Source organism: Alosa pseudoharengus, unplaced genomic scaffold (assembly GCF_046254945.1).
Source record: "Alosa pseudoharengus isolate Yale_2024_CS ecotype anadromous, Long Island Sound unplaced genomic scaffold, YU_APseudo_1.1 YU_APseudo_1.1_scf_20, whole genome shotgun sequence".
NCBI lineage: Eukaryota > Metazoa > Chordata > Actinopteri > Clupeiformes > Clupeidae > Alosa > Alosa pseudoharengus.
This window is the reverse complement of record NW_027468664.1, coordinates 35,476,445-35,489,901: the sequence shown is the minus strand read 5'-3', so window position 1 is coordinate 35,489,901 and position 13,457 is coordinate 35,476,445. Positions and strand designations below refer to the sequence as shown.

The 13,457-nt window shown below is 40.9% G+C and overlaps 1 protein-coding gene across 1 annotated transcript in view; it reads right to left on the bottom strand.

The window, feature by feature from the left end:
- The window catches only part of dmd (dystrophin), a 541,017-nt gene that overhangs the window by 414,376 nt on the left and 113,184 nt on the right, over positions 1-13,457 (bottom strand). Inside the window, exons 8-9 of the mRNA XM_076297170.1 lie at positions 12,544-12,722; positions 1,402-1,536 (exon numbers count right to left, since the gene is read on the bottom strand). Coding sequence (XP_076153285.1) covers positions 1,402-1,536; positions 12,544-12,722 — 314 coding nt within the window. The remainder of the gene's footprint in view (positions 1-1,401; positions 1,537-12,543; positions 12,723-13,457) is intronic.

Here is a 13,457-nt window from a genome sequence, read left to right as displayed (position 1 = left end):
ACGGCTGGGAACTAGTGAATGGAAAGTGTCGACCAGTGCGTCCCACCCCTCTTCCCCCCTTGCCCCAGCAGCTCACACCTCATGACTGTTCAGATGAGAGTAGCATTGATGATGAGAGGATTCAGTGTGGAGATTCAACAGATTCAGATGGAGTCTTTTCAGTTAATTCAATAAATAAATCATAATAAATAAATAATAAAAAAAATGACAGACATCTGATGACCTATGTGTAAGTTGTAATTTTACAAACTATAACTATTTTGAAAAAATGACATTTAAATAGCCAAAAATTGGCGGCCATCTTGAATTTGAAGGTCAAAAATAGGTCAAATCAATAAGTCTACATCATTTATTAATTTCTTGAGCCAAATAGTCTCAGAAACAATGTATTATGCAGCACTGTGGGCAAAACCATTAAAAAGTTAATTTCCAGCTTGGCTGTCGGCAGTCATGTTGGATATAGGGCTCTCAATAAATTTCCCCACATTTTTGTGAGGGGTACCCCGGCTAATTTTTTTCTTTTACCTTTATAGATGACAAATCCAGTGAGAAAAAACCTTTGCTCTCCACGGTAACGGAACTGCTATAGATGACCCAACTAAGAGTTTGTTAAACCAATATATTTGATAATTGTAATTTGAACCCCAAATTCACTGCAAAAAATAAAATATAACCAATAAGAAGAGTTTAAGACGTCTCATCCTGAAAATTAGCAAATTGGTCTGCCAGTGCGTTAAGCAAATGTGTCCTTAAAAAGTTATTTTAGCTGCCAGTGCATTGAGCAAATTTGTTTTGATAAGACTCCTTAATAAGATTTTATTAGATAAGTAGTTTTTGTAGTTATGTAAATGTGTTAATTTAATTCCTCTTTGAAATCTTAGGGAGAATGGTCCTTAATAAACAAATCTCCTCTAAGGGATTTTGTATGCCCTTTCATGAAATTACATGAAATTTAACAAATTATAACAAATGTTACTTGAGGGTCACTTAGAAAGTTATACTGATACGTATACAGAAAAAACATAGCAATACTAATACTACAGAGCTGACCTAACAGCTCTTCTAGCCTCAATACTAGTCAAATGTCAATCACAGCATTAGAGTCAACTCTTGCTAATCTTAGTATTGACTTTTTCAGATTTGCATAGATCTTAAAAAACAATTCTTATGACAATGAGGCAAAAGCAAAAATGAAGGATACTGTATACTCAAAATAGAACATCAACATCTCTTCTAGACTTCCACATTTTGGGATAGAAGATTATATAACACAAGTGATTTTATAACTAATTGGTGTGGTAAAATGGGAAACTTTTGTTAATCTACAATTTAATAAAAACCAAAGAGGCGATGATTCTGCTGAGGACTAGAGGTTGTTAGAAAACTTGGGGACAAACACACCTGTGTGATTGAGTGACTCCTCTTTTGCTCAGGTGACTGGATATATGAAGATTGTGTGAAGGCATAGCTTTTATAATGGGACCTAGCTGAAGGGGACGGGCTGCGAACCCGACCCTGAGCAACACTCACTGTGATCTGAGAGAAAGACAGGGAGAGAGAGAGACAGACAGACAGACTTTTTAAGCAATTGTTATTATAATTAGTAGAAGTAGTAGTAGTATTCTGTTAAGGACTATAAACAATGTTAAAGTTAAATGTTGCCATTTGATGTATTGTACCAAAGCATGTGCCACATCTTTGGTTAAATTGAACTTCCCTGAATAAAACACATTTATTCATGAGCAACACAAAATAAAGCAGAGCTCCCCAAAATCACAGTCCAAAATGTTGGTCATGCCAATGGACCAGACAAGACCAAAAAGATCAGAACAATGTAGACTTATGAATCTCTCATCCAATTAACTGTCTAAAATTAGGAACTAGATTCAGATACAAAGGCACAGATGATTCTGACATGTTTTAATTATTTTGGAAACCTTAGCAAATCAATCTTTCAGTCTTTTTATCTGAATATTCAGGAAAATGCAGGTCCAATAATGTAATTATTGCATGCATGTCTCTATCTATTTCATTTATGAAATCTAATTGGATGGTTTAATGATGTCCTTGGATGTACCCACCAGAGCTCTGTGACAGTCAAACTTGACTATCTACAGGAAGTGCTATAATAAGGTAGCTAAATAGGAAAAAGCGATTTTTTAGATTACATGCAAGAGGGAGACAGCCCAACTCTGGCTGGCAAGGTTTGGCCAAGCTAACAGGAGACCTTGGCCTCCAATTTTTCCTGCTGTGGTGGGCAAAAGCTTCCAGGGTTGAGGGGCAGAGTGTGCTGTTGTGGCCTGGGGTGGGTACCTCCTGCTCCTGCATCACAGATAGTTGTGTATGGAGCTACACCACAGCCCTGTCAGGGTGCCCATTCTGACCCCTGTTCACTGCTCAAAGTGCAAAAAATGGAAACATGAATATCAGAACTGGACCACAGAGTAATGGAAGTAGAGGGCCTGGTCTGATGAATCAAGTTTCCCTTTACATCACGTGGATGGTCAGGTGTGTGTGCACACACATAACACCAGGATGTCCTATGGGAAAGTGCCAAGCTGGAGGAGGTAGTGTGATGCTTTGGGCAATGTTCTGTTGGGAAACCTTGGGTCCTGTCATTCATGTTAATGTTATTTAGACACGAGCCACCTACCTAAGCACACATACCTAAGCTACTGGAGACTGTAATACTGGTTATCTACCAGTTAAATATAATTAAGTAAAACCAACAAAGAAGACTGGTTATACATTTTTGCTATTAACATTAACACAGTTAAAAGGCTGTGTGGATGCAATACATAACGTAGTTAGTTAAAATAACGGTTCGTTCTTCTCCTTTGGACAAGCACTTTTGAGTCTTGGAAAACACTTTTCCATTTACATCGGGATTTTGCAAACATTCAGAGTCAATAAAATGAGCCCTGCATGAGTAACAAATACAAGCAGCTGCAAGTAAGCATGCTAAACTTGACATCCAAACAGTATTCTAACGTTAGCTTTGCCACATTTGCATCGCATGCCAGCAGCACTCTTGAGGTGTCGGGGAGTGAGGTTTACCAACGTTCCACAAGCACAGCTAAGCTAGCTGGCATCCGTTACACATACATGAGCCATTATCTGATGAAATATGCAATAATTTGCATACATTTCAAGTACAGGAATCCTAACGTCAGGTTCAAGTCAGGTTCTTTTTGTTTTTCAGTTTGGTGACATATTTGAGTGCAATGTCATTCCTGAAATGCTGTATTTTTTGAGAATGTCTTCATACATTTGCTGAAAACCCATGTTATATATATATATTCCATTACATCATATGAACAACCTCCTCTGTAAAATCCTCCAGCATATAGGAGTATTGTCAGTATTTGGCTCCATTGCCTATGGACTCTGGTTGCCCTGCTGGACCCTTGTGGCATTGCATGTCATGTACTTGTTTTTGACTCCATGTGCCTTTGTTTTGAGTTTGAACTCCGCCCCTCGTTTGAGTCTCACCTGCCTTGCTCATTGTTGTAATTGATTTCTCCCTGCCCCTAGTTTGCTGTTCATTTATTTAGAGCCCTCCTTTCTGCTGCTTAAGTTCAGCCTGTTTTGTGACCTGTGTTAGATCATAGACTTGAAGGCTGATGTCAAGTTCTGTGCCTAGCCTGTCTGTGTTTGCCAGTGCTTTGTCTGTTTTTGGAGCCTTTTTTCCTGGATCTTCTGTGAGTTACCTTTGGACTTTATTTGACTGGATCTTTTGTGCTTTTTGTCTGTTTTTGGAATCTTTTTCATGGATCTTCTGAGAGTTGCCTTTGGACTTTATGTTCACCTGTTATAACCCAACTGTCATTTGTGGGTTTTGCTACTAACTGTGGATCTTCAATAAAACCTGCTTGATTGCATTTGGTCTGCGTTTGGGTCTTGGTCTACAATCCGTAACAAGTATATCTGGACACTTTAGTGTTTGTAAGTGCATTTGAAGTGTAAAGAATTCTGGTTCAGAGTTCTGATGATGGCAATAATAGATTTTCTTTAATGGCTATTGGTCTTATTCGATCTACGTAATAATCAGGTAGTAATGTTGGTAGTGGCCATATTGTTGACATAGCCAATGCACAGGTAGGCCTATTTAATGCAGCTGTCGGTATTATCGCTGTAGGCCATTCATTTATTGTATTATTTTACAAAATTTAATGTGATGGTAGGCCTATGTTGTGTAATACACGGCTGTAACACCAGCAAAGAGTTACCAACAGAAAATGGGAAGAGAAGGAGAGGAGACCAAGGAGTTGAGCCAGCGCAGGAGAGACTTGTGGCTAGATAGGATAAATAGGCTGAATTTTCAGCCAACTCCTCACAGCCAAGTTAATTCCCGCCATTAATATATTAGTATTATTTATACTTTATTGTCTTCCGTGGGCTTTAGTTACCCAATTTTACCTGTAAGATATTTTTCCATAGACATACAATGGACATAAACCGGTTGATAAAACAAAAAGTTACCCCAAATGCAATGCTATCACATATTTTCTAATTATTGGGTGGTGACTTCTTCCCCTGAATGGTACCGATTGACTTAAATTAGTCAGTCTGGCTCAATGACTAGGGTTAACGTACCCATTAAGCCCAGGCACCATTTAAGCCCACTTACAACTTTGACGTCAATTAAAAAAAGAGGGGGCTGTCTTAGATATTCATTCATTTTATCCAATCTAACAATTTCTTAGTTACATGTCAGTTTTTCTTGAGCACCAATCACATTCTTCAATGTTACGTTAGGGCTGCATCATCCAGCATCATAGCCCGTATAAAGTAGCCTGGCTCCGACCTCCTACATAATTCTGCTCAATTTTCATTTTCCTTCAGTACGTCGTCTGGGTTTGCGGTGCGGGTTTTCTCCAGCCAATCTTTGCCTCTTTAATCAGCAAACAGAGGGAATGGCTGAGAACAATGACATTGAGGTTGTGCGCTAGTTTCAGCGACGAGAGGGGAAGACGAAACCGAAACTTATTGTGATAAACAGAAGTAGCCAGTGGCGGTACTACAGGGGGGCATACAGTGGCAGCTGCCACTGTAAAGATACATCTTGCCACCCCAGTTGGCACCCTGTTTTAATGTGTTTTATTTATTAAAACACATTTTTGAAATTCAATGATATATCCACAGAAACTCAGCCCCAGGGCTTAAAGTACTCTGGCACCGTGCCACGTATATGAGGAAGATATGAGGAAGGAGAAAAAGTCGGGCAATCATTTTAGATGAGGGTCATCATTTTTGTTGTTTGATAGCGAGTTCACCTACCAATGGCAGCTCTCGCTTTCATGCGCTCGACGTTTGATAACGAAAACACTCCCAATGTGGACTGGACATCCTACTAAATTTGAATAAGCTTTTGACGAGTGATGATACGCTTTAGACTGTCATGATAGGGCCCTCTGTCAAGTATCAGTAGCTTATCCAAGTAGGCAGTCGTTATAGTTGTCGTCTTCCAGAAATGCTTAACCAAAATGGAAGCGCAAGGACGCTCGTGCCCAACACTAAACTCATGAATGAGCTGTCATCTACCAATCAACATGTAAAAACTGGTACATGAAGTTGCAACCATGTAACGCCATGTTTTGAAACATGTTGGCGGCCAAATACCATGCTAATTGGCTGAAGCTAACCCCCCAAATCCTGAGCCCCTGTTTTGGGCATAACATCCTTTAAACCAATGAAAATGACATCTGTCATTCCTTTAACAGCAAGCAGCGCAACTTCAAACAGCGCATCAGTATTTTGATAGTCAGCGGCGCATTTGTAAGGAATCTGCTTGCACGCGAGACCGTATGGAACAGGTATTCCACTAAACCATGGGCAAAGTGAAACTAATTTCACTGTGGTTCTCAAATGGGGGTACGTGAAGGCACTCCAGGGGGTACATGAGATTTTAAAATATACATATATTTAAAAATACTTTCAAAACAATTATTTAATACATATTTCAGGATAAATTTTATATTTCAGTAGGCTATTCAATTTCATTATCCTAAAAACCGAGAGTCCCGCCCATACCAGGATGGTTCGACCCAACCTGTCACATGCCGCCAGCCATCACCTGTCAATCACTTGCTGCCTTAGAATAATAAGGTTCTATCTGACATTTTTGTCAAAATGGAGTTATTTACATATTTTTATTCTTTGAAAGTTTCTTAAGTTCAGATGAGGTGTTTCTTAAAGTTGTGTACATATTTGGACTTTATATCAAAAAGAACTTGTTCCATTTACCATGTAACTATGGAATTCTAAAACTTTGAAGCTCAATATCTCAGAACTACTCAAAACGCAGATAGAACCTTATTATTCTAAGGTAGCGCACTGTCAAGACTCAAACGATGGAGTCGTGGTTGAAGCGTAGCGGTAATTCTTGTGAAAACACAGAGGGACAGGTGGCAAAGAAGGCCAAACCATAGCCGGCAAAATTACTGCTGTATCTTGTTTTATTTCTCTGTTTTAAGTCTTTTTTCTCAACTAAAAATGCTTTGCGCTGGTCAGGGGGTACTTGGCTGAAAAAATATTTCTCAGGGGGTACATCACTGAAAAAAGGTTGAGAACCACTGTCCTAGTAAACCACAAAACAGTTATACACAGTTAATTACTTTCACTGTTGACTGACAATGGGTTACCATTCAAAACATAGCCTAAAAAAAGGCAACATTTACCCCAATAATGTTCTATGACTGAAAAAAAAAACCTAAGGACATTTATCCTGCAGAGAACTTGCTGCTTACATCTTGTGAAGTGCATCTTCAGCTTCAAATGCACCTTTCGCTATAGACCAGGTTTTTCTTAGTCAGTGACGTAATGCTTTTTAAATGCTGTAAGATAGCGATTTTTAGATAATGCACAAGACCACACCTTGGGCCAGTCTCAATTCTCTGTTTTACCCCTTCCCCTTCCCCTATCCCTTGATCTTACCCCTAGCCCTTGTCCCTCGAAACCGAGTGGCAAGACATAGGGGTGAAGAATATTCCCCTTGGAAATGAGATACCACTAGCCAACCATAAGGGAGAGCGGGATGATTTAAACACTTGAATTAACGTAATTTACAGAGATCGTACCACACTGAAAGCTAATATTTTGTCACTAGCAACCTGTCTTCTGTCAAATAGGCTATCATTGCATTTTCAGCTCGGAATAAAACCGTTCAGGAATTATTTTAACAACAGCAGAACGTGCCAATGTTCGTTCACAGCCTACCTTCTGGTCCGGGTGAATGAAACAGGGATGGGGGACAAAATAAACATGCAGTTTGCTATGTAAACATCCCACAACTCCTTCGATATTTTACAATAATATCCAAATCGTCGTTACTTGACATCAGAAGCAATCGCTACCTGTAATAGCCTATGCGAGGAGTCGGCAGCAGCTATGCAGCATTCATATCAGACGAGCGGTAAAAAAGTTCAGCGAATTTAGCTGCTGTTGGACTTTACATTTCTGACATGGGATGTTGCCAATTCGCGGGGTATCAGACATGGAAATATGTAAAATGCGAGACATTCGCGCAAATAATGATGTGCTGTTAACATTCACAAAACAGCGATTTTTGAAAACTTCCTCGTGAAGAACAGGACCTTCAATAGGCTTATATGGTCACAAGATTGAATGCAACATAAAACAATTAGCCTACCATTTTAATTTTATAATCCTTATTAATGCCAACATTTCATGTCAATGAATCTCTCGGTGTGCTTATTTTTCCGGTGTGAGCGTTGTATGTTGGGTATTTCTCTTACCCCTCGGTTTCAAGTAAGCTCCCGATCTTACTTGGTTTTAAGGGGTATCAACCCCTTGCCCTTATCCCTACCCCTCGATCGAAATGAGAATTGAGATAGCCCTTCGTCTCACGTGCACACGCAAAACTAAGGGGAATGGGGAAGGGGAAGGGGTAAAATAGAGAATTGAGATTGGCCCCTTAGGTCGTTAATTGCCACACCCCTGGGCGCATTGTTCAATAAAAGAGAAGCGCTTGGTGAAAAATTTGAGTGTAAGATAGGAATAAACTTTTTTGCTTTTTTGATAAGAATACGCTAGTCCTCTTTTTGACAATCTGAAGCGAGCAGATAGGTCAGATCCCAGGAGTCAATGACGCTAGATAGGATTAATGTCACAGGGTGAATTGGGGAGGGAATTGATGTGGACCTTATATGATCATGGGGAAAGTGTTTTCAATGTGCACCAACATGGCTGCTACAATGCTGCATTGTCTAGGCATTGAGCTTTATGCCGAACGTCAGAAGGCTATACTGGTCTAATCATATCTGCTTGTCATAGGGCCTAAGATGCAATACAATTCTTAACATTTGTTTAACATTCTAAATTAGCCGCCTTTATAAATGAGAGACAACAACTGCAGTGCGCTGGGAGAAAGGAAAGAAAAACACATAGAAGGGCTCGAAATTAACGATGTCCCGACGTCCCGGGGACCATAAAAAATGCCTCCGGGACACAATAGAATGATGTCTGGGACAACTATGGGACAGTAGAAAAATGGCAAATTTCAAAATAGGTATTTTTTTCCTAACCTGTTCACATGGGAATCTAAACGTATCTTTCTTGTCTGAATAAAATTATACAAAATTTGACCTGGCGTTTGACCGGGCAGCTGGCAAATCTATAAGAAGCGGTTTTATACACGCAGCCTTACAACACTGTTTACTGCTTTTCTAATCACTGTAGTCATTTTTGGTACAAATACAATATAAGATATCCAAATGAGATGGGTGCTTGCGTTTCCTTAGGAATCCGCCATCTTGGTTTTGTATAAAAATAAATATTAAATTACACATATGCCGACACAAACATAGGGCACGGGCGGTAGGCCTATTAACTTAACTATCACTTTCCGATATAGAGGTTAACTGACCTAACTAGCAGGCAGGTAGGCTAGGAAATGCCATTTGTTTTCATGACATTGCGAACATTTTTGACTGATAGTGTAGGCCTGAGTTTACACTGGTGTTCTAAAAAAAAAACGAGATGACTGCGTGTTTTCTGTCAGTGACAGACGAAACGTCACCAATACCATGCTGAGCTAAATAGCCTAGGCCTTCTGCAACTGCGATTTGACAACGATAGTTTCATAGAAAACAGTTATTTAAGTTAGAACTGCCACAATGAAATGTCAAATGCTAAGATATAGGCTAGGCTATTGAGAAAATAAATGAATACCGGAGAGTAGCCTATCTGACAGCTTCACTTCGGTAGCCTAAAGTTAGACAGAAATTAGCCAGCTTTGTGGTCATTTCCCACGCTACTTGTTGTTTTCACTTAGATCTGTGGCCATGACATCACACCAAACTGACATTGAAATTAAAGACACGTGAAAATAGATTATTGACGGAATGTTTTACAAACCTGTCCGTCAAAGCAACGGACAATGAGAACGTCTAGTACAACCTCAAAAAAGAGTCAAAAGCGCAACCTCTGAAAATGAGTGTTGTGTGAAACAGCAGATGATTAATGTTAATAAAATGGTGTAAATTAATAAATTAAGTGTTCAGAACTTATGGTGGACCAGAATGAGTTAATTAAGTGGTGCAAGTTACTGATTATTATGCTGTTTATTACGTAGAATGGGAAAAAACAAGAACTTGAATTTGGGACACTGGTGGTTAAGTCCGGGACAGTGCCAAAAAGTTAATTTCGAGCCCTGACACATAGGCTACTATTGGCCAATCCTCCTCAATTCATTAGAATTGAACTCTAGGCGTTTGAGAACAGCTGAGGGTAGGAGGCTACTTGAAACTGCGAGTTTCGGTCGGTGCGAGCGAGCGGACTGTGCTAACGTCAGAGGGCGGTCTATGCTGATTCATCATTAATGAGACGCGAGAACAGCTGCAATCAATTCCTATTATCATAACAACAGAGGCTATTGCTGAAGCGCCAGCGTAAGCATCAGCCCTCGTTTAGCCGTCCTCGTTTAAGACAGACCCAGTCAAGACGAGCAAGTTTACCTGTGCAAGTTCACCGAGCACAGGCGCCGACAAAGGCAAAAAATGTGCCATTCCACCATATCTGTTATCACCGGCCATCGCAGAAAACGGCATCATGCCAAAAGGGGCAGAAATCTGATTAACCTCCAGCAACTTAAACGGTCCTCACCTACAGAAACCTCCTTCTCCATGGGCTTGTGGAACTGCCAACCCGCAGTCAACAAAACGGATTTCATAGCTGGATATGCCAAACACCTTTCTTTGGAACTCCTTGCTCTCACTGAGACTTGGATCAAACCACCCCGGCTGCACTCTCCACTAACTTTACGCCCTCCCACGCCCCTCGCCCATCTGGACGAGGAGGTGGAACGGGCCTGCTCATCTCCAACAAATGGAAATTCAGCCCGCTACTGCCTTCACACCAATATGTCTCATGTGCTGGTCATCTACCGCCCACCAGGCCAACTAGGCGACTTTATGGACGAGCTAGACACACTGCTGTCCTCCATCCCTGAGCATGACTGTCCACTACTCGTCCTCGGCGATATGAACATCCACTTAGACGCCCCAGGCTCAGCGGACTTGTTGGCCCTGATCCACTCTTTTGACCTCAAACTGGTTCGCAGCCCACCTACTCACAAAGCTGGCAAAGAACTTGATTTGATCCTCACTCGGAACTGCACCACAGACATCCTCACGGTGATGCCTCTCCATCTTTCTGACCACTTCTTCATCTGATTCTGACAGAACTGCCTCCGGCTCCTCAGCCGATGGTCACCTTCCGCAGCAACATCCGCAACCTGTCTCCAACCCACTTCTCTGTGGTTGCCTCCGGTCTACCTCCACTCAGCACCTTCTCCTCTCTGGAGATTAATGTTGCCACAGACTCGCTTTGCTCCACACTGAGCTTGTGTCTGGACGAACTGTGCCCTCTTACTACAACGCCAGCTCGATCCAAACACTCTCATCCATGGCAAAATGATACCCTCCAATCGCAGCGCACCAAACTCAGAGCTGCGGAGAGGAAATGCCACAAATCTAAACTAACTGATGACCTCAAAAACTACCAGACACTCCTATCCTCCTTTTCAGCCAGCATCACTGTTGCTAAGACAGCTTTCTACAATGACAAAATCAACACAGCCACAGACACTCAAAACATTTTCTCAACCTTCAAATCGCTACTCTCAGCCACCTCCTCCTTCGTCCAGCCTTACTGCAGATACCCTTGCCTCATTTTTTACAAGTGGCAGTCAATTCTCTACAGGCCCACAAGACACAACAGACTCAGATGTTGCACTCCTACAACCTTTAGCAGTTGCTGGAACATCTTTTTCAGCATTCGCACCTCTCTCCAAGAATGAGGTATCTAGACTCCTGACATGTAGCCGTCCTATCACATGCTCGTTGGACCCTATACCTATGAGCCTACTTCAGTCCATCAGCCCGACCATCACACCAGCTATCACACATGTGATCAATGCTTCGCTAACCTCTGGCACGTTTCCAACAACGTTCAAAACAGCCCTGGTAACACCGTTACTTAACAAAACTTCTCTCAACCCTGCTCAAGTTGAGAACTACTGCCCTGTCTCACTCCTACCTTTCCTATCCAAAGGTATCGAACGAGCAGTCTCCAAACAGGTCTCTGAATTCCTTTCACAGAACAACGTTTTGGTTCCAAATCAGTCTGCTGATGCTACCCAACTCCTGGTACAGGCAATAGTCATCTCACGACTTGACTACTGTAATGCCCTCTTGACAGGTCTCCCAGCCTGCACAGTGAAACCCCTTCAGATGATTCAGCATCTGGTCTACAACCAACCCAAAAGGGCACGTTACCCCGCTGCTCATCCAGCTGCACTGGCTACCTATGGATGCTCACATCAAATTCAAGTCTCTAACGCTTGCCTACAAAGTAGTCAAAGTAGGTTCTGCTCCCACTTACTTGAGTGCCCTCATACAGGCATATGCTACCTCCAGACCATTGCGCTCCACAGACAAACAAAGTCTAGCTCTGCCACCGGTACGCTCAGGCCAATCCAAACTTTTCTCATCTGTTGTTCCTCATTGGTGGAACTCACTACCAGTTTTTACTAGAGCAGGGACATCCCTCTCCATCTTCAAAAAACTCCTGAAGACCCAGCTCTTCAGAGAACATCTACTCTCCTAGCACTACTTACAACTAGTCTTGCTGATCCTAGCACTTACCACCAGACTAGAACCGACTCTCGATTGTTTAAAAACATTCACTGATGCACTTATTCTTATTGTACTAGACCTTTTTTTAAATTGTCCAAGAATTGTTGAGAAAATTGCTTTAAAAAGCTTAAACTGTTAACCATGTTGTTAGTCGCTTTGGTTAAAAATGCGTCAGCCTAATGTAATGAGTAGGCTACTAACACACATTGTGATAAGTGAGTTTGTCACATCAACTATGACAGGTAGGTGATATTATCCTGTGCCCCCACCCCAGTTAACTTTGAGGAACATATAACATAATATTACATTAACATGTTAATAAAACATCAGCTTTGCATACCATTTATTAACCATTTTCTTTCGAACAATCAACTGATTACTATACCTGCTGTGAGTAGTGATGTTGAATGTGACTCTGTATGAGCTCCTCTTGTGTGATACGTGTTGCAGGTAAGGTGTCAACTTCCTGGATGGCTTCCATGGTAAGAAGATGTGGTAGCACTTGGAACAGGGATGTGACATACATGATGATTGACTTCTTATCAGGATGTGAGGTTGCCACATCTAGAAGAGGTTGTACATGGATCAATAGAAATAATTTGATGTATAATGTCAAGTCACTTTGTTTATATACAACATTTAAAACAACAGGAGTTAACCTAAAGTACTTCACATTTGAGGCAGACAACTTAGATTGATGCAATGACTTAATTTAACAGATAGATATTTACCACACACTGTTGACGTTTACTCGATTTTATTCAGAGCGAACAACGCGTTTCGCATACAGCGTCCTCAGGTTCGCTCATTTTTTGCTATTTAAGTATGTTCCTGTAATCTACCTGCACCTAACCAGGCTGTGCGTGGATCTTGGTTACATTTGGGATAGATATTTACATTCAATATAAGACAAATAAAGGTAAGGATAAAATAGCAAGTAAAAAAAAAGAATTAAGAGAGAGTAAAATGTTTTAAGGTAAAAATAATAATAGCAAGTAAAATAAGAAAAAAAGGAATAAAATGTACTAAGATGGAGAAAAAATGGAAATCAAGTAATATGTACTGACGTAGAAATAAAATAGCAGCAAGTAAGTAGGGTAAAAGATAAAATCAAAAGAAAACTGTCCAACAGGGGGTGAAATTGACAAAAATAAAGCAGCCTCATGCTGTGCTAAAATCAAGAGAATGGATTTAAAACTTTCGATTGTAGGGCCGATTGTGTGGTGTGGGGTTGTTAGAGGAATTTTGCCTTTGAAGATTTTTCACATAGATCTCCATTTCACGAAGTCACCGAAAACC